Below are 22,041 nucleotides of genomic sequence, written 5' to 3' on the forward strand. Positions count from 1 at the left end.
ACAGGACATTTCTTCAGTTCATTTAAACATTTTGTTACCTTAAAAAAATTAAATCACCTCTATTTATATTCGCATCTATATTTAAATTTACCTTGCTCCGATAAAAGAATAAGTCAAAATATATTCCATTCCTGTTTGGGTGCTTCTACTCCTCATTTTTCATTCCATTTCCATATTTATACCAGACTTAGACATCAAAAAGCTAATCTGAATGTGATAAAACATGTCTAAAGGATCAGTTAAATGGTGGGATTTTTGATCATTTACCTGAGGATCTAGAAAACCTACAACATTTCAGGGAGGTATACTAAATCTGCATGTTATCTATTTAATCATTGTCTTAGCCAGGTAGGAACAAAGGCTAACCAACGGCATTTGTAATTGTTAAGAAAATTCTACACGTAAAGGACAACTACTTTATGCTCTACTATTTTGCTAACTTTTTTTTTTTCCCTTTTCTAGGGCCGCTCCTGCAGCATATGGAGGTTCCCAGGCTAGGGGTCTAATTGGAGCCATAGCCACCGGCCTACGCCAGAGCCACAGCAATGCAGGATCTGAGCTGCGTCTGCAACCTACACCACAGCTCATGCCAACACTGGGTCCTTAACCCACTGAGCAAGGCCAGGGATCGAACCAGCAACCTCATGGTTCCTAGTTGGATTCATTAACCACTGCGCCACAAGAGGAACTCCTATTTTGCTAACTCTTAACAACAAAATGGAAAAAGTACACATGGTCTACTATACACCGATCTTTTATTTTCCTTCTTCCTAACCAGCAAGGTTCAGGATCTTCATCTTATCCATGTACAAAAATATGGGGAAAAAATTCTATATGAAGAGGCACCTCCAAACCAAAGCAAACTGTGATGATCAGATAGTATCAGATATCTAATACCCCTCAAGGGAATAAACAAATAACACAATAAAAAGACCAAAATAAGACTCATGTAGATCTCCAAATACCAGCCAACCATAAAAACTTTTAGAAATGCAAATATATAAAGATTAAGAGTGAATACTCTTCATAAAACCACCTTATAATATATGATGACCAGTAAATGTGATCTCATAGTTGGTATGTTAAATCATTTACCTTTTCTGAATGATTAAGCATGTCTTGAGCCTCTTTTCTTTCTCCTTCCACTCTTTCAAGATTATGTTTGAGATGCTTCACCTCCTCTTGTAAAGATGTAATTCGAGCTACCAAGTGAGAAGAAAGTTCAAGTCATACAATCATTAAAGGAAATCTTTATTTTTCCAACATGATAATTAAGATAAAAAAGTTTTAAATCTCCTGACAGAAATTTATTATGTATTTTCTTGGTAGTATAAACAATAATTACAATATACAGTGATAAAGATATTAATTAGCTGGAGACCATCTAGTACATATTCTTCACTTTACAAATGGTCCAGAAATCATATCTGAGTGCTCTTTTCTGCCATGTTATTAAGGCCAGTATTTAAGTGCTGTGGTTTTTTGTTGTTGTTGTTTCTTTGTCTTTTTAGGGCTGCACCTGTGGCATACGGAAGTTCTCAGGCTACAGGGGTCGAATTGAAGCTGCAGCTTCCTGCCTATGCCACAGCAACATGGGATCAGAGCTGTGTCTGTGACCTACACCACAGCTGTCCCTGTTCCTTAACCCACTGAGTGAGGCCAGGGATTGAACCCGTTTCCTCACTGGATACTAGTTGGGTTCGCTACATTTGAGCCACAAGGGAAACTCTTAAGTGCTTTTTATGTGCCAGACATTCCGAAAAGTGTTTAATTACTATTAAACTTAATGAAGCCAACCTCCATTGTTAAAGAAACTAAGTTTTAAGGAATTCAAGTGCTCTAACAAAGCTTAGTCTTAACCCACCTGAGGCTCATGCCATGTATGTAGCAACCCACATAGTTAGAAACTCTCCACATTAAGATATGTTTTAGATTTTACAAGGTTTTTTGGAGGGGCTGTGCCTGCTGCACGTGGAAGCTCCCAGGCCAGGGAGTGAACATGCACCACAGAAGTGACCTGAGGTATAGTGACACCACCAGATCCTTAACCCCTCACACCACAGGGAACTACAGGTTTTACAATTTTTTTGTTTTTTTGTCTTTTTAGGGCCACATTCATGGCATATGGACTTCCTGGGCTAGGGGTCAAATCAGAGCTACAGCTGCCAGCCTATGCCACAGCCACAGCCACGCCAGATCCGAGCCAAGTCTACGACCTACACCACAGCTCATGGCAATGCTGGATCCTTAACCCACTGAGTAAGGTCAGGGATTGAACCTGAAATCTCATGGTTCCTAGTTGGATTTCTTTCCACTGCACCACGATGGGAACTCCCAGGTTTTACAATTTTTAATGCATAAGTACTACATACAGTCAAATTTAGCAGAGGCAGAATCTAACATACATGAATACATTTTCTAGTTCAAAAATAAAAATCTATTTTCTGATTTTGTGATTCAATGTAGCCTAAGATTTGACAGGGAAATGGATGAAGCTCTCTAAAGAACCAGGAAAAATTTTGTACTTCTTAAAGTTCAGTGTTTAATTTGCTGTACTTGCCAAAGTCTTCAAGCCACTCAACCTGCCTCTCATATTTTATTATTTCTGAAGCAGTTCTTTAATGAACAAATTAATAATAAATCTTTGGCACCTGATAATGATTGTCTGCTAGGCTAGTTCTAGGATCTAGAGAGAAATGAAACAATTTTATTTACACACACAGACAACATGGTCAGATAATACGGCATTCTGTTTATGAAGGAGTATGTTCATACAGAGAAAGAAACACTTGCTAATTTCTTTCAAATGGCTGAGCAAAAATATAGTGTATGTTGTGTTTGCATGGAGAGTTAAAGCAAATAAATGTAGGTGTTTAAATGTTAAAGTGACATTTATTTATTTATTTTGGCTGCACTCGCAGGATGTGGAAGTTCCTGGGCCAGGGATCGAACCCTGTGCCACAGCAGCGACCCAAGCTGCTGCAATACTGTCAGCTCTTTAACCCGCTGCACCACAAGGGAACTCTTAACATGCAATTAAAAAAAATGCTTCTTCTGGTATTTATAATAAATAATAGGTTTTAAAAAATCTGTAGAAAGATAGTAAATTCAGATTATACTGAATTTTTCATGCAGTTGGCTTATATAAACCAACTCCCAAGAAGACAAAGTAATGAACACATATGGCTTGAATCCATTAGTGTCCGAGTAACTATATAAAACATATCTTAAATACAGTTTATTTTCCTCATTTACTGTATTTCTAAAACACACTAAGAAGAAGTCATAACTTGTCTATGCGATACATGAAAGCAAAGAAGCCTCATGTACAAAAAAACAGTGGAAGGGATAAGAACCAAAATATCAGGTATCAAGCTAAATGGATCACAATAAAGATTCTTGAGAAAAACAGGGAATAATGTCTTCAGGATTTAATCAATGTGTTCGACAGGCCACAATAAACAGCAGTGATCATAAAAGAAAAAAAAAAAACAAACTGGAGTTCCCGTCGTGGCTCAGTAGTTAACGAGTCTGACTAGGAACCACCAGGTTGAAGATTCGATCCCTGGCCTTGCTCAGTGGGTTAAGGATCTGGTGTTGCCGTGAGCTGTGGTGTAGGTTGCAGATGTGGCTCGGATCCCGCGTTGCTGTGGCTCTGGTGTAGGCTGGTGGCTACAGCTCCGATTCAACCCCTAGCCTGGGAATCTCCATATGCCGAGGGAGCGGCCCAAGAAAATGGCAAAAAGACAAAACAAACAAACAAACAAAAAAAAACTGTGCTACATGAAAAATAAGAAAAGCAAGACCTCCTTCTCATTGGAAGACAGCATTTAAGAGTAAAAAGGCCAATCATTAAGTGGAAGAAGATTATGGTAAATACGTTTGATGAAGGACTAACAGCTAGGACTTATAAAAACCAATAAGAAAAAGGCAAACAATCCAATGAAAAAAATGGGCAAGGGAGTTCCTGCTGTGGCTCATCGGTAACGAATATGACTAAAATCCAAGAGGATGTCAGATCCCTGGCCTTGCTGAGTGAGTTAAGGATCTGGTGTTGCTGTCAACTGCAGTGTAGGTCACAGATGCAGCTAGGGTCTGGTGTTGCTGTGCCTGTGGTGTAGGCCGGCAGCAGCAGCTCTGACTCAACCACTGTGATTACTTGGAGAAAAAGGGGTTAGTGACTAAGAGGAGGTACAAGAGAACTTCTGAGCTGCTGGTAATGCTCAGTTTCATGATCTGGATTCTTTTTACACAGGAGGTTTATGCTTTGAAAGAATTTCCAGGTACATATTTAAAATTTTATTTTAACATGTACATACATGTTAAGTTTCAACAACAAAAATCCTCACTTTGAAAAATCTATGTATGTTAAAATCCCCACATATGAAATCTACAAACTAAATTTGAGGTACTTCAACTACATATAAAAATTAAAAATAAATGAATGGGCAAGATACATCATGAAAATACATATTAAGATGAAAAATTGTCATGGTCAGATGTATTCTATATCATTTATAGTAATACAATTCTAATCCAGTAAGAAGATACAGAAGTCATTAAACCTTAACACACCAAATAACACTGCATTAAAAATATACAAAAGCAGGGTATCATGTAATATCTACAGCTAACATCATACTCATAGACAACACAAAAGGAAAACTAACACAATTCCATTTATTAGAGCATCTAAAAGAACAAAATATCTAGGAAAAATTTAACCATGGAGGCATAAGACTTGTACACTGAAAATGAAACAAAACTAAGCTAAAATACCTGAAATGAATTTAATTTTTTTAATTAAAAATGTTTTCTTTTGGTTTTTTTAGAGCCACACCTACAGCATATGGAGATTCCCAGGCTAGGGGTCAAATTGGAGCCGCAGATGCCAGCCCATGACACAGCCACAGCAATGCCAAATCTAAGCTACATCTGCAACCTACACCACAGCTTGCAGCAATGCTGGATCTTTAACCCACTGAGCAAGACCAGGGATCAAACCTGCATCCTTGGGTTCTTAACCCACTAACCACAATGGGAGCTGAAATTGGTTTTAAAAAGATCAAAATAAATGAAAGTATATTCTATGTAATGGATTGGAAGACTTAATATGTTAAGATGGCAATACTACCCTAAGCAACCTATAGTTTCAATGCAATCCATATCAAAATTCACAAATACTGGAGAGGGTGTGGAGAAAAAGGGAACTCTCCTGCACTGTTGGTAGGAATGTAAATGTACAACCACTATGGAAGAAGTATGGCAGTTCTTCAGAAACCTAAATATAGAACTACCATATGATTCAGCAATCCCACTCCTGGGCATAATTCCAGATAAAACTTTCATTCAAAAAGACATGTGCAGGAGTTCCCGTCATGGCGCAGTGGTTAACGAATCCGACTAGGAACCATGAGGTTGCGGGTTCGGTCCCTGCCCTTGCTCAGTGGGTTAACGATCCGGCGTTGCCGTGAGCTGTGGTGTAGGTTGCAGACGCGGCTCGGATACAGCGTTACTGTGGCTCTGGCGTAGGCCGGTGGCTGCATCTCCGATTGGACCCCTAGCCTGGGAACCTCCATATGCCTCGGGAGCGGCCCAAGAAACAGCAAAAAAAAAAAAAAGACATGTGCACCCATATGTTCACTGCAGCACTAGTCACAATAGCCAAGACATGGAAACAACTCAAATAACCATTGACAGATGAATAGATTAAGAAGATGTGATATATATATACACATACACACACAATGGAATACTACTCACCCATAAAAAGAACAAAATAATGTCATTTGCAGCAACATGGATGGAACTAGAGATTTTTATACCAAGTCAGAAAGACAGATACCATATGATATCACTTATATGTGGAATCTAAAATACTGCACAGATGAACCTATCTACAGAACAGAAACAGACTCACAGACACGGACATCAGACTTGTGGCTGCCAAGGGGGAAGGGGAGAGAGTGGGATGGATTGGGAGTTTGGGGTTCATAGATGCAAACTGTTAAATTTAGAATGGACAGGCAATGAAGTCCTGCTGTCTAGCACAGGGAACTATGTCCAGTCACTTGTGATGGAACACGATAAAAATATGAGAAAGAGTGTATACAGATGTATGACTGGGTCGCTCTGCTGTAGAGTAGAAATAGAACAATGTAAATCAACCATATATATGAATGAAAAGAAACACTTAAAAAAATTCCAAATATCCTTCATGCAGAAATGGAAAATCAGATCCTCAAATTCATATGGAATTACTTGGAACCTTGAACAGTTAAAACAGTATTGAAGAAGAACAACAAAGCTGAAGAACTCAAACTTCCCAATTTTAGAACTAGTTATATAGGGCTACAGTGATCAAAATAGTGTGGTACTGGCATAAGGATAGACGTATAGACCAAGTGAATAGAAATGAGAATTTAGAAAGAAAACTGTGTATCTATAGCCAACAGATTTCCAACAGGGATGCCAACACCATTCAATGGGGGGAAGAAGTCTCTTCAACAAACGTTACTGGGACAAACAGATATCCACATGTAAAAGAATGAAATTGGACCCCTATATTATTACCAGATGTATTTGTTTTGAGTTAAAAATTGACTCTAATTAGGTCAAAGACCTGAACAAAGGGCTAAAACCACGTAATATTTAGAAGACACAGGGAAAAATTCATGATCATAGATTTGGCAATGTATTATGAGATGTAACACATTATTTATAAGTGTATGCACATGATATGTAGCATAAGCAACATATATTAGGTAACTGGACTTCACCAAAATTAGCTTTTGTACATGAAGAAAAATGAAAAGACAAACTACAGAAGGGGATTAAATATTAGCAAGTCATAAACTTGATAAGGTCTAATATCCAGACTATTAAAAAAGTCAAAAACAAAAAGATAGAAAACTCAATTAAGAAATAGACAAAGGACAAGAACACGTTTCTGAAACAAAGGACATGTTTCTGAAGAGGATACACAAATGGCAAAAAAAGCACAGAAAAGATGCTCAACGTCATTAGTCATTAGGGAAATGAAAATCAAAACCACCACGAGACAGGACTTCGTATACATTAGAGTGGTTGTAACCAAAAATAGTTAACTACCATGTATCAGCAAGAAGTTGGAGAAATTAAAACCCTTGTACATTGCTGGTGGGAATATAAAATGATGCAGCTATTGTGGAAAACAGTTTGGAAATTCCTCAAAAGATAAACACAAAATTACCACATGAGCCTGCAATTCCATGCCTGTGTGTGTGTGTGTGTGTGTGTGTGTGTGTGTGTGCGCGCGCGCGCGCATAAAAGCCAACTCAGATGTCTATCAACAGATGAATGGCTGAACAAATATGGTACATACCTACAAAAGATTACTCAGCCATAAATGATGAAGTACTGATATATGCTATAATATTGATGAATCATAAAAGTGAAGGAAGTCTGACTCAAAAGGTCACGTATTATATGAAGTTATTTTTATGAAGTACTCAAAATAGTAATTCAGAGATATAAAAGACTGCGGGTGCTAGGGGCTAGGGAGAAGAGCATATAGGGAAGGACAGCTTAATGGGTTAAGTCTTCTTTTGGCCTATGAAAATGTCTTGGTACTAGAGAGACAGGTGATTGTACAACACTGTGAAAGTATTGAATGCCACTGAATTGTACACTTTTAAGCTGTTAATTTTTTGTTATATGAATTTCACCTCAATATAAAAACATGCAAAGCAAAAGCTGTTAGAAATATAAAGGGTTATGAGAAAAAGCTACAACCATAGTGATGACTTTTAAAACATGTTCTCGGAATATCAAAGAGACAATAAATGAAGTCTTAAAAAACTGATTAGTTTGATTAGAAAACTGGGGAGTTCCCGTCGTGGCGCAGTGGTTAACGAATCCGACTAGGAACCATGAGGTTGCGGGTTCGGTCCCTGGCCTTGCTCAGTGGGTTAACGATCCGGCGTTGCCGTGAGCTGTGGTGTAGGTTGCAGACGCGGCTCGGATCCCGCGTTGCTGTGGCTCTGGCGTAGGCTGGCGGCCACAGCTCCGATTCGACCCCTAGCCTGGGAACCTCCATATGCCGGAAAAAAAAAAAAAAAAAAGGAAAACTGATCTATTGTTTTTCCTCCAAAAAACAAACCCCAAAATATATGAAATAAAAACATACAATTTCCAAATGCCCATGTAACAGTTAAAAACAAAACAAAAATGCATCACATTATGATATACTATTCCCTCAATCTATTTCTCTATAGACATGAAGTTTTTTTTTTTTCATTTTTAAAGGGCTATAAAAAGCAAAAAAGAATACGTCACAGAGATTGCACGTGGTCCACAAAGTCTAAAGTATGTATTGTCCAGTTATATTTGAGAAGTTATTTCCCACATATAGGAAGAAGTTTCTGCTTACTAGTGTACATGGAGGGCATGCAATGTGGAAGTAATTGTGACTTTACCAGAAGCTCAGCCTTCCAAACTATAAAAAATTTATACCCAGGGGATCTGAAATTTCTTAAGGACCATAAAAAATTAACATAAAAACTGTATGTGTGTGTGTGTGTGTTTTAACCACAATGCACCTTTATGTATATGTTGAAGCTCATATAAGTTTTGAATATTTTTTAATTTAAATTGAAAAATAAACCTTAAAGGACGTACTGAAAAAGGATAAACAACAAGTCATGCTATGAATTTTTCTTAACTTCACCAATATCTAAAAAATAGAGTCCATTAAAACCATTGTTGATGAACACAGGGATGGTCTCTTCTTTGAAAGCAAGCACTTCAAAGCTCAGTGGTATGTGGAAAAACACAGACTTAAAGAATTTTAGAGTTGAAATTTATAGGGGTCACCTAATCTTGGTTTATAGACAAAAAACAGATCAAGGAAGTGACTTGCATACAGCTGATAAACTGTATATAAAAAGGCCTAGAGAAGCAATTTAAGGAAGTCAAATACAAGGCTTTTCTAATACATATAATGAGGATACATTTCTTGGTTATATTCAGATCTATTTTAAGCTTAGTCCCTGAGAAATAAGATTACACAACACTCCTCAGTGAAGAACCAATGGCAGATCCTAATTTCTGTTTCTAAAGTCCAAAAACTGACCCTGACCTTTCTCCACAGAATTATAACTAATCATCAAGCCCCATGAGACCTCAAACTATGTTCACAAACTATGTTCCCATCCTGTGATTTGGGTTAAAATGGACTGACCTATCCTTTGCTTTTCCCTGAAAGATTTGGCAACTTCCATACATATCTGATTTGATTAGGTAGTATGGTAACTGTTGCTTATAGAAACAGAATATAGAAAAATATGTGAGAAGTGATTAAAGCCAGGCATCTTGCTGAAAACAAACTGACTTTAACTACCATGACCAAAATTTTCCTTTATTCACTGTTAGTTATCCCCAGTCTTTTCCCTTTCAGACTTAAAACCACTGCTGATATCTCTAGTCCTAATTTTTCCAAGTATCTAATTCTTTATTTGTAATGAGATTCTGTTTCCTCAGTTGACTTTCAATTTCTACACACAGTGCATAAGGAATTCCCAGGTTTTAAGAGTGATAATCTTCTGTAACTGGATTAGTTCCACTTTAAAGAAAGACTTTTATGAGTTGGGTACTTTTTCAAATTAAGTTTTCAGTAATCTGGCTATAAAATATAAAATAGTCATATTACCTATATCACAAGGGTACCTGTGAGAGTTAAGAAATTACAACTTGGGAAGTTCCCATTGTGGTTCAGCAGTAACAAATCTGACAAGGGTCTGTAAGGATACAGGTTCGGGAGTTGCCGTTGTGGCGCAGCGGTTAACGAATCCAACTAAGAACCATGAGGTTGCGGGTTTGATCCCTGGCCTTGCTCAGTTGGTTAAGGATCCAGCATTGCCACGAGCTGTGGTGTAGGCTGCAGACGCAGCTCGGGTCCTGCGTTGCTGTGGCTGTGGCATAGGCCAGTGGCTATAGCTCCAATTCAACCCCTAGCCTGGGAACCTCCATATGCCTCGGGAGTGGCCCAAAAAATGGCAAAAAGACCAAAAAAAAAAAAAGGGGGGGGGGGTTCAGTCCCTGGCCTCACTCAGTGAGTTAAGATCTGGTATTGCCATGAGCTGTGGCGTAGGCTGCAAATGCAGCTCAGATTTTGCACTGCTGTGGCTGTGGCGCAGGCTGGCAATTGTAGCTCCCATTTGATCCCTCATCTGGGAACTTTCACATGCCATAGACACAGCTCTAAAAAAGTAAAGAAAGAAATTACAATTTGATACAAATTGTCCTGAAAGAGAAAGAATGCTAATCATTTCCAGTATTACCAAGGTCATTTTTCTTTTCTTTTTTTAAAAATTGTAGTTGATGTACAGTATTATATAACTTACAGGTGTACTACAGTGATTCACAATTTTTAAAGGTTATACTCCATTTATAGTTATCATAAAATATTTGCTATATTCCTCATGTTGTACAAAATATCCCTGTAGTTATTTTATAACTAATAGTTTGTACATCTTAGTCCCCTATTCCTACATTACCCCTCCCCACATCACTCTCTAAACTGGTAACCAGAGTGTGTTTTTCTTATCTGTGGGTCTATTTTTTTGTTTGTTTGTTCTAATAATACCAGTTTGCTGTATTTTTCAGATTCCACATATGATATCATACAATATTTGTCTTTCTCTGTCTGACCTTTTTCACTTAGCACGATGTCTCCAAGTCCATCCACGTTGTTGCAAAAGGCAATATTCCATTCTTTTTTATGGCTGAGTAGTATTCCACTGTATGTATATATATGTGTGTGTATATACATATACCACATCTTCTTCATCCACTCATCTATTGGTGGGCACTTAGGTTGATCCCATATCTTGGCAATTGTAAATACCGCTGTTATGACCACTGGGGTGCATGTATCTTTCCCAATTAGTGTTTTTTTTGTGTGTGTGTGGGGGGGAATATACCTAGGAGTGGAATCGCTGGTCATATGGTAGTTCCATTTTTAGTTTTTTGAGAAACCTCCATACTGTTTTCCACAGTGGCTGTGCCAATTTATATTCCCACCAATAGTGTGTGAAGGCAAAGGTCATTTTTTTTGAGGATAACATAATCAAAAATATATTACCTTAAACTAAAAAATTACTTATGTGGCCATGCCTGCAACATGAGGAGGTTCCTAGGCCAGGGATCAAACCCACGCCACAGCTATAACCAGAGCCACAGAAGTGACAAGGCTGGATCCTTAACCCACTGAGCCATGAGGAAATTCCAACTTAAAGATTATTAACATAGTAAATTTTATGTTTTTAGCTACAATTAAAAATAAAAAATTTAAAAATTATCTTCCACTGAGAGACAGATAAACAAAATATGGTATATACGACATACACACACAATGGAATAGAATACAACCTTAAAAAGGAAGAATTGAAATTCAATACATGCCACAACACGGATAGGTTCTGAAGACATTAAGCTAAGTGGAATAAGACAGACAAAAGGATAAATATTGAGGTACCACTTTTATGAAGTAGTCAAATTCATAGAGACAAAAAGTAGAATGGTGGTTACCAGGGGCTGGGAAGAATGGGAAATGAAGAGTTGCTGTTTAATGGGTATGATGGAGTTTTAGCCTGGGATGATGAAAAAGTTCTGAAGATGGATAGTAGTGATGATTGCACAACAATGTGAATGTACTTTATGCCAGTGAACTGTATGTTTAAAAATGGTTGAAATAGGGAATTACTGTTGTGGCTCAGCAGAGATGTTGTCTCTTTAAGGATGAGGGTTTGACCCCTAGCTTTGCTCAGTGGGTTAAGAATCCAGTGCTATGGCAACTGTGGCATAGGCTGCAGCTGTAGCTCTACTTCAACCCCTGGCCTGGAGCTTCCATATGTCACAGGTCCAGCTACTTAAAAAAAAAAAAAAAAAAAAAGTTGAAACAGTAAATTTTATACCCATGTTACCACAATAAGAAATAAGTATTACCTTGTAGGTCTCCAATCATCTCAGAATCACGACCTCTGTCTCTTCTTTCAGCTTCTAATACAGCTTGCAGCTGGTAATAATCCTTGTCTGTTTGTGATTTTGAATTCTCTAAAATTCTATTTCTCTCCTGCAGTTCTCTGTTAAGGGACTCCAGCTGAGTAATTGACTTGCTCATCTCAGTGTGACTCTTCCTTAATCTTACAGCTGTGTCTGATTCTGTCCTAAGTAAGTCATTGGCTTCTTCTAGCTAATTAAAACAGAAAGCAAGAAAATAGGTTTTTTTACTATTACACAATAAAATTTATTTTAATTTAGATTAAAAAAAAAATCTCATTCCAAAATCTTACCTGCTTTTGTAACTGTGCCAGCTTCTCATTCGCAAGCTGTGAATTCTGACTGACTTTCTTTAAGTCTTCCAACTGATCCTTTAATGTAGAAACTAGAAAATGAAGGAATGATAAGTTTTCATAGAAGAAACATATACATCCCTTATTAAAAAATGAAATGATTTTAGGCCTTAAAAGTCAGCCATTTAGTTCCAAATTCCATCCTGGGAGTACTTTTATTTTGAACTTATCAAAAAGTAGAGTACTGTTTTACAATATAGAATGCAAAAACAGATTTGTTTCTACTGTCGTTATATTTCAAAATTTTTTTTTGGTCTTTTTTTTTTAGGGCCGCATCCTTGGCATATGGAGGTTCCCAAGCTAGGGGGTCCAGTCAGAGCTGTAGCCAACAGCCTATGCCAGAGCCACAGCAAGGTAGGATCTGAGCCGTGTCTACGTCCTTCACCACAGCTCATGGCAATGCCAGATCCTTAACCCACTGAGCCACAACAGGAACTCCAGTATTTCAAATTCTTTTATTCCCTTGATAAGGTTAATCAATTAGTGAAATGTTACAAAGCTAGCATTAGCATTATCTATTTTTAAATAGTGCAAATCTTTGATTAGTTGAATTATTTATAAAATGGTACCCAATGGTATATAGCACAAGTCTTCCTCTATATCATCTCCCAGTCCCTCTGCCTCTCCACCCCAGCGGCAACTATTACTAATTTCTTGCATATCCTAATATAGTCTATGTATCTATACTCTAATATATAAAAACGAAACTATAAATGTTTTCATATGCATACCTATACGCGCGTACACACACATATTTAAGCATATATGGACAAGCAATGTTATTTTAAATCTATACGTTGTTTTTTTAAAGATGTATTTTAGAGATTCTTTTACAACAGTTTATAAGATGCTTTTTTCTTTTATAAAATATATAGTATTCTATCATACAGATGTACTAAAATTTATTATATCACTGACTACATTTAATTTACTATTTTTACAATTTTAAACAAAGCTAAAATAGCTTTGTTTATATATCAGTGTGTATGTGCACAGGTGTACATAAAATAAATTTTTAGAAATGAAATTACTGGATCAAAGGGTGTAGGCAGCTATTTAAAAAAAAAAATTTTTTAATGGCCGAACCTGCAGTATCCAGAAATTCCCATGCTAGGGATCAAATTGGAGCTGCAGCTGCTGGCCTACACCACAGCAAGACAGGATCTGAGCATTTATGACCTCTGCTGCAGCTTGTGGCAACGCTGGATCCTTAACTCATCGAGTGAGGCCAGGAATTGAACCTGCATCCTCACGGACACTATGTCAGGGTCTTAAGCCACTGAGCCACAATGGGAAGTCCCAGAAAGCTACTTTAAATTTGCAACACTACTACCAAAACACATAAAATTCTAGTTTAGTAGTTCTCAGATGTGGCTGCTTGTTAGAAGTGCCTAGAATGCTTATTAAAAATACTAATGCCCAGCTCACATGTCTAGATCAATTAAACTACTCTGAACAATTATATGACTACAAATTGGACAACCTAGGAGAAATGGACAAGTTTCTAGAAACACATAGTACATCAAAACTTAATCAAGAAAATATAGAGGAATTGCATTAGAATTTCTGGAGTTTAGGCCATCAGTTTAAAGTTTTCAAGGAGATTACAATATATACTGAAAGGGAAAAAAAATTACTACTCTAGCTAAAATATTAACCTGACTTTAATATGTTATAAATTTATCTTAGGACATGGGTATTTGGGTTCATGAGGTGTTTTAGGACTGTGGTTTCAAAAATATATCAGGAGTAAAAAATATTTATATATATATCATAGGCACTAAATTTAAGACTACCTCAAGACAAAGATCTCGAGGATAGTGTTAGAAATTCCAGTGTACTTCAAGGGAACTAACAATTTACCTTCATTTTCTACATTCCTCCTCTTCTCATTTTCCTGTTCTGCTTTTCTTTGGTACTCATTAATTCTGTGCTGTAGCAACATTTTCTCCTTTTCGATCTGAGACAATGTAGATTCTAGATTTCTTCTTTGATTCCCCTGAAATTATGACAAAAGTTACCACTATAATTAATACTCTTCATTTATTTAGAGAAATACTCTGCTCTTTTTGAAAAAAAGTTACTTAACATAGATTTTCTACTTTACAAATCAGATAATACTTCCTAACGGTAACTTTCTAATAACAGAATTAGCTTGCCTTAGAAGAAAAGCGAGAATCTCCTTATTTTGACTAGATATACAAAAATTTCAGATTCTTAGCATCTATGAATATAAAAAACACCCTATTAATCTTATCAGATTGAATGTAATTTCATTAGTTTAAGATGAACAGATTGCCTTATATTACCAATATTTTGGATTATTTACATTCCTACATTTCAGATATGAATTACAAAAGGGATCAGATAATAATTACATATTTTATAATTAAATGATGCAAAACTCAAATGATACAAAATGAAACATTGTTCAACCTCACCAGTTCCTGTGTGAGGTCTCCCTTAATCACCTCCCTATAACTTGTCTAAGACTTTCCATGTATGTACCTACTAGTGCATGTAAAAGTAGTGAAAGAAATACTTATATAGAAAATGAAACTAAGGGGAAGGGAGGATTGAAGAAAAAAACACTTCAAATTTCACAACTTAAAAAATTTTACCTTCTGTTTCTGAGTCAACTATCAGTATCTCCCGCTTTTGATGATTCATTTTCAAGACTCCACAATGGAAAACCCTCAATAGTGTGTGCTTTTCTAGGCTTTCCCATCTTTAAGCAAAACTCAACCTTTAAATAAAAGATACTATCCGAGAGACATGGTAAAACTGACAGGGATCATCTAAAATCATTCTAACTTTTATCATTCTAACTTTTATTTTTTCATTTTAAATATTTGAAATAATTCTACATTTCAGAAGTTGCAAAGACAGGAGTTCCCGTCGTGGCGCAGTGGTTAACGAATCCGACTAGGAACCATGAGGTAGCGGGTTCGGTTCCTGCCCTTGCTCGGTGGGTTAACGATCCGGCATTGCCGTGAGCTGTGGTGTAGTTTGCAGACACGGCTCGGATCCCACGTTGCTGTGGCTCTGGTGTAGGCTGGTGGCTATGGCTCCGACTAGACCCCTAGCCTGGGAATCTCCATATGCCACGGGAGTGGCCCAAGAAATAGCAAAAAGACAAAAAGACAAAAAAAAAAAGAAGTTGCAAAGACAGTACATGTACTCTTCCACTAAGTTTCCCCTAATATACATAACAATGGTACAAAAGGAGAAAATTGGTATCAGTATAAAGCATGCCTTGCTCTTTTTTTTTTTTTTTAGGGCCTCACTGTTCCCAGGCTAGGGGTAGAATCAGAGCTGCAGCTGCAGCCTATGTCACAGCCACAGCAATGCCAGATCCCAGCCTCATCTGTGACCTATGCTGCAGTTTATGGCAATGCCAGATCCTTAACCCACTGAATGAGGTCAGGGATCAAAACTGTATCCGATATACTAGTCAGGTTTTAAAACCACTGAGCCACAATAGGAATTTCCAAATTCCCGCATGTCTTAGTTCAGTCATTTTATTTCATGTGCAACTACCACCATAATCAAGATACAGAACTGTGTCATCAGCACAACTATCTTCATCCAGTCACTACTTATTGCCACAAACACACCCCTCCCCCACTTTTCCCACCACCCATAGCCCTGGCAACCAATAACAGGAGGTCCTCCAACTGTATAATTTTGCCATTTGAAAATGCCATATTAGTGCAATCACACAGTATAGACCTTTTGATATTAGCTTCTTACATTCAACATAATACCCTTGAGATCCATCCAAGTTGCTGTATGTAACAGCAATTCATTTTCCCAGTCTATAGCTTATCATTTCGTCCTCTCATCAGGGTCTGTCACAGAGCAAGCACTGTTAGTTCTGATGAAGTCCGATTTATTGAATTCTTTTTCCTTATATGGATCATGTCTGTGGTATACTAACTCAAGTTGCAGGTCCCAAGGATTTCCCTTTAATAGAAGTTTTATATTTTTTACGTTCCTATTTAATAAATCTATCCCTTTTAATTTTTGTGTAAGACACGAAACTTAGGTTGAGGTTCATATCTTGGCATGGGAATACCTAATTATTCAAGCACAACTTCCTAAAAAGATCATCCTTCCTCCACTGAATTGCTTTTGCACCTTTGTCAAAAATAAGTTGGCCATAATTGAGGGATACACATCCATAGTTTTCTTTTCTTCTTTTTTGGCCATGTCCACAGCATGTGGAAGTTCTGAGGCAAGGGATTGAACCTGTACCACAGCAACAACCTGAGCAGATGCAGTGACAACACCAGATCATTAACCCACAGCACCTCAAGGGAACTCTCCATTGTTTTTTTTGTAGTACTATCTTTGATAGGTTTGGGAATCTGGGTAATTCTAGCCTCATGAAATTACTGGGGAATGTTCCCTTCTATTTTCTGGAAGAGAGTGTAGAATTGGTGTTAATTCTTCAAACACTTGGTGGAATTCTCTAGTAAAATCATCTGGTCCTGAAGATACTTCTGGGGGAGTTTTTAAATTATGAATTCACTTTAATAGTTACATGGGGCTATTCAAATAATGCATTTCACTTCATGTGAGTTGTAGTACTTTGTATTTTTGGAGGAATTAGTTCATTTCACACTTACATGTTTAGAATTGTTATTCCCTTAACTTTCTTCTTTGATATCTGTAGAGTGTGTAGGGATATGTCATTTTATTGCTGATAATGATCATTTGTATCCTCTTTCCTTTGACAATCTCGCTAGAGGTTTGTCAATTTTGCTGATCTTTCCCAATGGCTAGGTTTCTATTTTTGCAGATTTTTAAAACTGTTTTCTCTGTTTTCAATTCCATTGATTTCCGCTCTTTACTTTTCCTTCCCTGTCCTTGCTTTGGATTTATTTTGCTTTTTCTCAGTTCTTGAGGCAGGAGTTTAGATAAGTGATTTGAAACTTTTCATCTTTTAAAATGTTAACATTTGGTGTATAAATTTCCCTTAGAGCACTATGTTAACTGCATCCCACAAATTCTGATGCCTTATCTTCATTGTCATTGTTCTAATATTTTTTAAAGATGAAAACTTATAACTTTGAAGAATAACTTCATGAGATATAAGTAACAACCTAAAGTTTGAGACTTTGCTCTTTGGAATATTTAGAACTGCACTGTTTCGTTTCCATGTGCTTGTAGCCTTGCTTGATACCTTTCTATTATTCGTTCTAGTCTGGTGACATTTTGGTTAGAGAACACACTTTGTATGATTTTAATTCTTTGTAATCTGTAAAAGTTTGCTTAGGCTGTGGTCTATCTTGGTGTGTGTTCTTTGAATGCTTAAAAAGAATGTCTTTTGCTGTTGTTGGGTGGAGAGTTCTACCAGTGCTGAATGGATCCTCTTGGCTGATGGTGTGGCCGAGTTCTCCTATGTTTGCTGATTCTCTGTCTAGAGAGTGGTACTTAAAAAGTCTCCAACAGTCATTGCAAATTTGTCTATTTCTCTTTTCCATTTTTTCAGTTTTTGCTTTACATACTTTTTAGCTCTTTGTTTGGTGAATACAAATTTAGGAATGTTATGTCTTCTCAGAGGATTGATATTTTTGTCATTATGCAATGTCCCTCTCTGCCCTGAAGTCTACTTCACCTGATATTGATATTGCCATTACTGGCTTCTTTTTCCTAATGTTTACATGATGTATTTTTAACTTGCCTATACTGCTGTATTTGACAGCATATGTAGGTGGTAATTAAAAAAAAAATCTCTCACAACTGTCTTTAATTGCTGCTGCATTTAATTTAATATAATTATTGATGTTAGTTAAGCCCCCCATTTTGTTTTCATTTTATCCCATTTTCTCTTTTTTGTCTTTCTATAGGTTATATGTTTTTTAAAATTCCATTTGATTTATCTATGTTTTTAAGTGTATCTTTTTGTATAATGTTTAATCAGTGGCTGCTCTAGGTGTTACATTACTGCTATTGGCATATTACCAATTTGATTAAAATATAAAACCTTACCTAACTTTATTCCCATTCATAGTTATCTTTTTTAAAATTACTTAATGAATTTTATTACATTTATAGGTGTGCAACAATCATCACAACTAAGTTTTATAGCATTTCCATCCCAAACCCTCAGTGCATTCCCCCACCTCACAAGCTGTCTTATTTGGAAACCATTAAGTTTTTCAAAGTCTATGAGTCAGTATCTGTTCTGCAAAGTTCATTGTGTCCTTTTTTTTTAAGATTCCACATGTAAGTGACAGCATTTGATGTTGGTGTCTCATTGTCTGACTGACTTTACTTAGTGTAATAGTTTCTAGGTCCATCCATGTTGCTGCAAATGCCATTATTTCTTTCCTTTTAATGGCTGAGTAATATTCGGTTGTATATATGTACCACATCTTTTTGATCCACTCCTCTGTGGATAGACATTTAGGTTGTTTCCATGTCTTGGCTCTAGCAAATAGTGCTGCAATGAACCTCGGAGTACATATGTCTTTTCAAGCCACAGTTTTCTCTGGATAGATGCCCAGGAGTGGGACTGCTGGATCACATGGTAATTCTATTTTCAGTTTTCTGAGGAATCTCCATACTGTTTTCCACAGTGGTTGCACCAATTTACTTTCCCACCAACAGTGTATGAGGGCTCCCTTTTCTCCGTACCCTCTCTAGCACTTACTCTTTGCAGGCTTTTTGATGATGGCCATTCTGGCTGGTGTAAGGTGGTAGTCATAGTGGTTTTGATTTGCATTTCTCTAATAATGAGTGATGTTGAATATCTTTTCATGTGTTTTTTTGCCATCTGTATGTCTTCTCTGGAGAACTGTCCGTTTGTAATTATCTGAAATATTTCTTCTACATACATGGAGAACCACACTTGATAATGCTGTAATTTCTGTTTCAACTGTCAAATGTAACATAAAACACTTAAAGAGAAGGAAAGTGTATTTACTCATATTTTTACTCTGCTATTGTTTCTTCTTTTCTGGTATTTTAAGATTCCTTCTTTTATCATTTCCCTTCTCTTTAGAGAATTTCCTTTGGCAATTATTTTAGGGGAAATGCACTGGTGTCAGTTTCTCTTAGTTTTCCTTCATCAGAATATTGTGGTTCTCATTTGGGAAGAATGAGAATTTTTAGTTGACAGTTCTTTTTTTTTTTTTCCTTCAGCCCTTAAAAAAAGCAGTGCCACTTCCTTTGTTCCCCATGGTTCCTAAAAAGAAATCTACTGTCATTTGCACTGTTCTTCCCCTCTATGTTATGTCTTTTGTTGTATTTGAGATTTCTTCTTTGATGTTAGTTTTCAGAAGTCTATTGTGTGTCCTGGTGTGTATATCTTTGCGTTTATCCTTTTTCTGGTCTTGTCTTTACAGGTTAGTGTCTTTCCCCAATTTGTAGAATTTTCAGCCATCATTCTTCTGCCCCCTTCTTCTTCAGCAATTTCAATGACACAAATGTTAGAACTTTACTGCTAGAATCCTAGAGGTCAATGAAGCTCTGTCACTTTTTTTTTTACTGTTATTTAGATGAGGTAATTTTTATTGTTTTATCTTTTAAGTTCCCAGATTCTTTTCTTTTCTTTTTTTTTTTTTTGTCTTTTTGCCATTTCTTGGGCCGCTCCCGTGGCATATGGAGGTTCCCAGGCTAGGGGTCGAATTGGAGCTGTAGCCACTGGCCTACTACGCCAGAGCCACAGCAATGCGGGATCCGAGCCGTGTCTGCAACCCACACCACAGCTCAAGGCAACGCCGGATCGTTAACCCACTGAGCAAGGCCAGGGATTGAACCTGCAACCTCACGGTTCTTAGTTGGATTCGTTAACCACTGCGTCACAATGGGAATTCCCCAGATTCTTTTCTTTATAGCCTTTACTGTGCTGCTGAACCCATCACTTGAATTTATTTCAGTTATTATAACTTCTGGTTGGTTCTACTTTACATCTTTTATGTCTTTGTTAAAACTTTCTACTTCTTTGCTATAACTTTGTAATTTAAAATTTTCATCTGTTTCAGCTATGTTTGTAGTTGCTCACTGAAACATATTCACAATAACTCCTTCAGATCTGTGTCAGATAACTTAACCATCTGTATTATCTCAGTGTTGGTATCTGTCTATTGTCTTTTTTCATTCTGGTTGAGATTTTCCTAGTTCTGGTTACGATGAGTGATTTTTCTATTGAAGCATGGACATTTTTAGTATCGTACAATACTCTGGATTTTTTTTTTAAAGTCTTCTACTTTAGCAAGTCTCTTCTGTCACTGTTCTGGTGGGACCAAGGAGGTATTGCCTCATTTCTCTCAAATGGGGGTAGAAATCTTGGTTTTTCCACTTGGCTTTTACTGAGTGGCTCCTCATCACTGCCAGGTGGAAATGGGAGTTCTGCACTCCACTAGGCTTCCACTGATAATACCACGGCTGGGAGGAGGGTACCTGGTTACTGCTGCCTACATGACCTCCAAAGACACTGCAGTAGGAATGGGGGTTCATTTTTTCAGTGCTGAAAATGTGAATGATCTATTAGCCTCTTCTGACACTACCACAACAGGGAGTGGGAGGTGTGCCTTGTCCTGCTGAGAGGAAATGGAAGATTAGATATCCACATGGTCCTCAATGACACTATCTGGGGAAGCAGGGAGGCTTGTCACTGCCTAGCAGAGACGAAAAAAGTCCCTCATTGGACCTTCCATGACATCACCCCATCAGGGGGCTGGAAGTCTGGGCTCCTCCCTCAGTCTCTGCTGGTGGGGCAAGGGGTTGTATTTTTTTATGTTGTGTTTGGTGAGTAGAGCAGTGATTGTGTAAGTTTTCTGATTTGCTAGCCTGCCCTTTTCCTGGTCCTTTAGCTAGAGAGTGGCTCTTCTTCTCTGTGCTTATTGGTATTCCCAGATTGCTGGCTTCTCCAGCACGCAGTCTGGAATACCCGCTGAGGAAAGAAAATCCATAGTATTCATTACCGTGTCATTTCTGGAGACCCAAGTACTCTAGCTGGTCTGTTTTCTCTCAATCTTTTATAAATTTTTTATGTTTTTTAAATACTTAATGTCTAGAGGTCTAAACTGTAATTTAAAGCTGAACTCTCTTTAGTGGGAAAAATAGGGGAAAGCACTTTCATTCCATCTTTTCAGAAGCAGGACTATTTTAATTTTATAATTAAGATCTCTTTCTACCTTGAATTTGGAAAGCTGAATAACTTAAACCTAGCACACTTGATTTTTATGTGTTCTAGAAATGAAATAAAAAGTGGAGGATATGCAAAAAGGATTTCTTAAACACTTAGAGTCAAATATATAGTGCTATGCTAAGTACATATTGACTAAAGGCAAGTTGATAAAATATTATATATATGTAAATCTGCCCAGATGACTATATGTATATTCAAGGCTACAGAAAAGAGGACAAAAACAAAAAAATACAAAAAACTGCCACCATTGACAGATGCTATTAAGAAAAGAGAAAACTGGAGTTCCTGTCATGGCTCAGTGGTTAACAAATCCAACTAGGAACCATGAGCTTTAGGGTTCGATCCCTGGCCTTGCTCCAGTGGGTTAAAGATCTGGCGTTGCCATGAGCTGTGGTGTAGGCTGCAGACGCAGCTTGGATCCTGAGTTGCTGTGGCTCTGGCGTAGGCCAGCAGCTACAGCTCCGATTTGACCCCTAGCCTGGGAAC

At 37.3% G+C, this 22,041-nt stretch overlaps 1 protein-coding gene across 2 annotated transcripts in view; it reads right to left on the reverse strand.

Moving 5' to 3' along the window:
* The window catches only part of ROCK1 (Rho associated coiled-coil containing protein kinase 1), a 147,982-nt gene that overhangs the window by 42,676 nt on the left and 83,265 nt on the right, over window positions 1-22,041 (reverse strand). For both annotated transcript variants that reach the window (XM_047793875.1, XM_047793876.1), the window contains exons 14-17: window positions 14,256-14,391; window positions 12,333-12,424; window positions 11,986-12,232; window positions 1,096-1,202 (exon numbers count right to left, since the gene is read on the reverse strand). In XM_047793875.1, coding sequence (XP_047649831.1) covers window positions 1,096-1,202; window positions 11,986-12,232; window positions 12,333-12,424; window positions 14,256-14,391 — 582 coding nt within the window. The remainder of the gene's footprint in view (window positions 1-1,095; window positions 1,203-11,985; window positions 12,233-12,332; window positions 12,425-14,255; window positions 14,392-22,041) is intronic.

Source organism: Phacochoerus africanus, chromosome 8, assembly GCF_016906955.1.
Source record: "Phacochoerus africanus isolate WHEZ1 chromosome 8, ROS_Pafr_v1, whole genome shotgun sequence".
NCBI classification, from domain to species: Eukaryota; Metazoa; Chordata; class Mammalia; order Artiodactyla; family Suidae; genus Phacochoerus; species Phacochoerus africanus.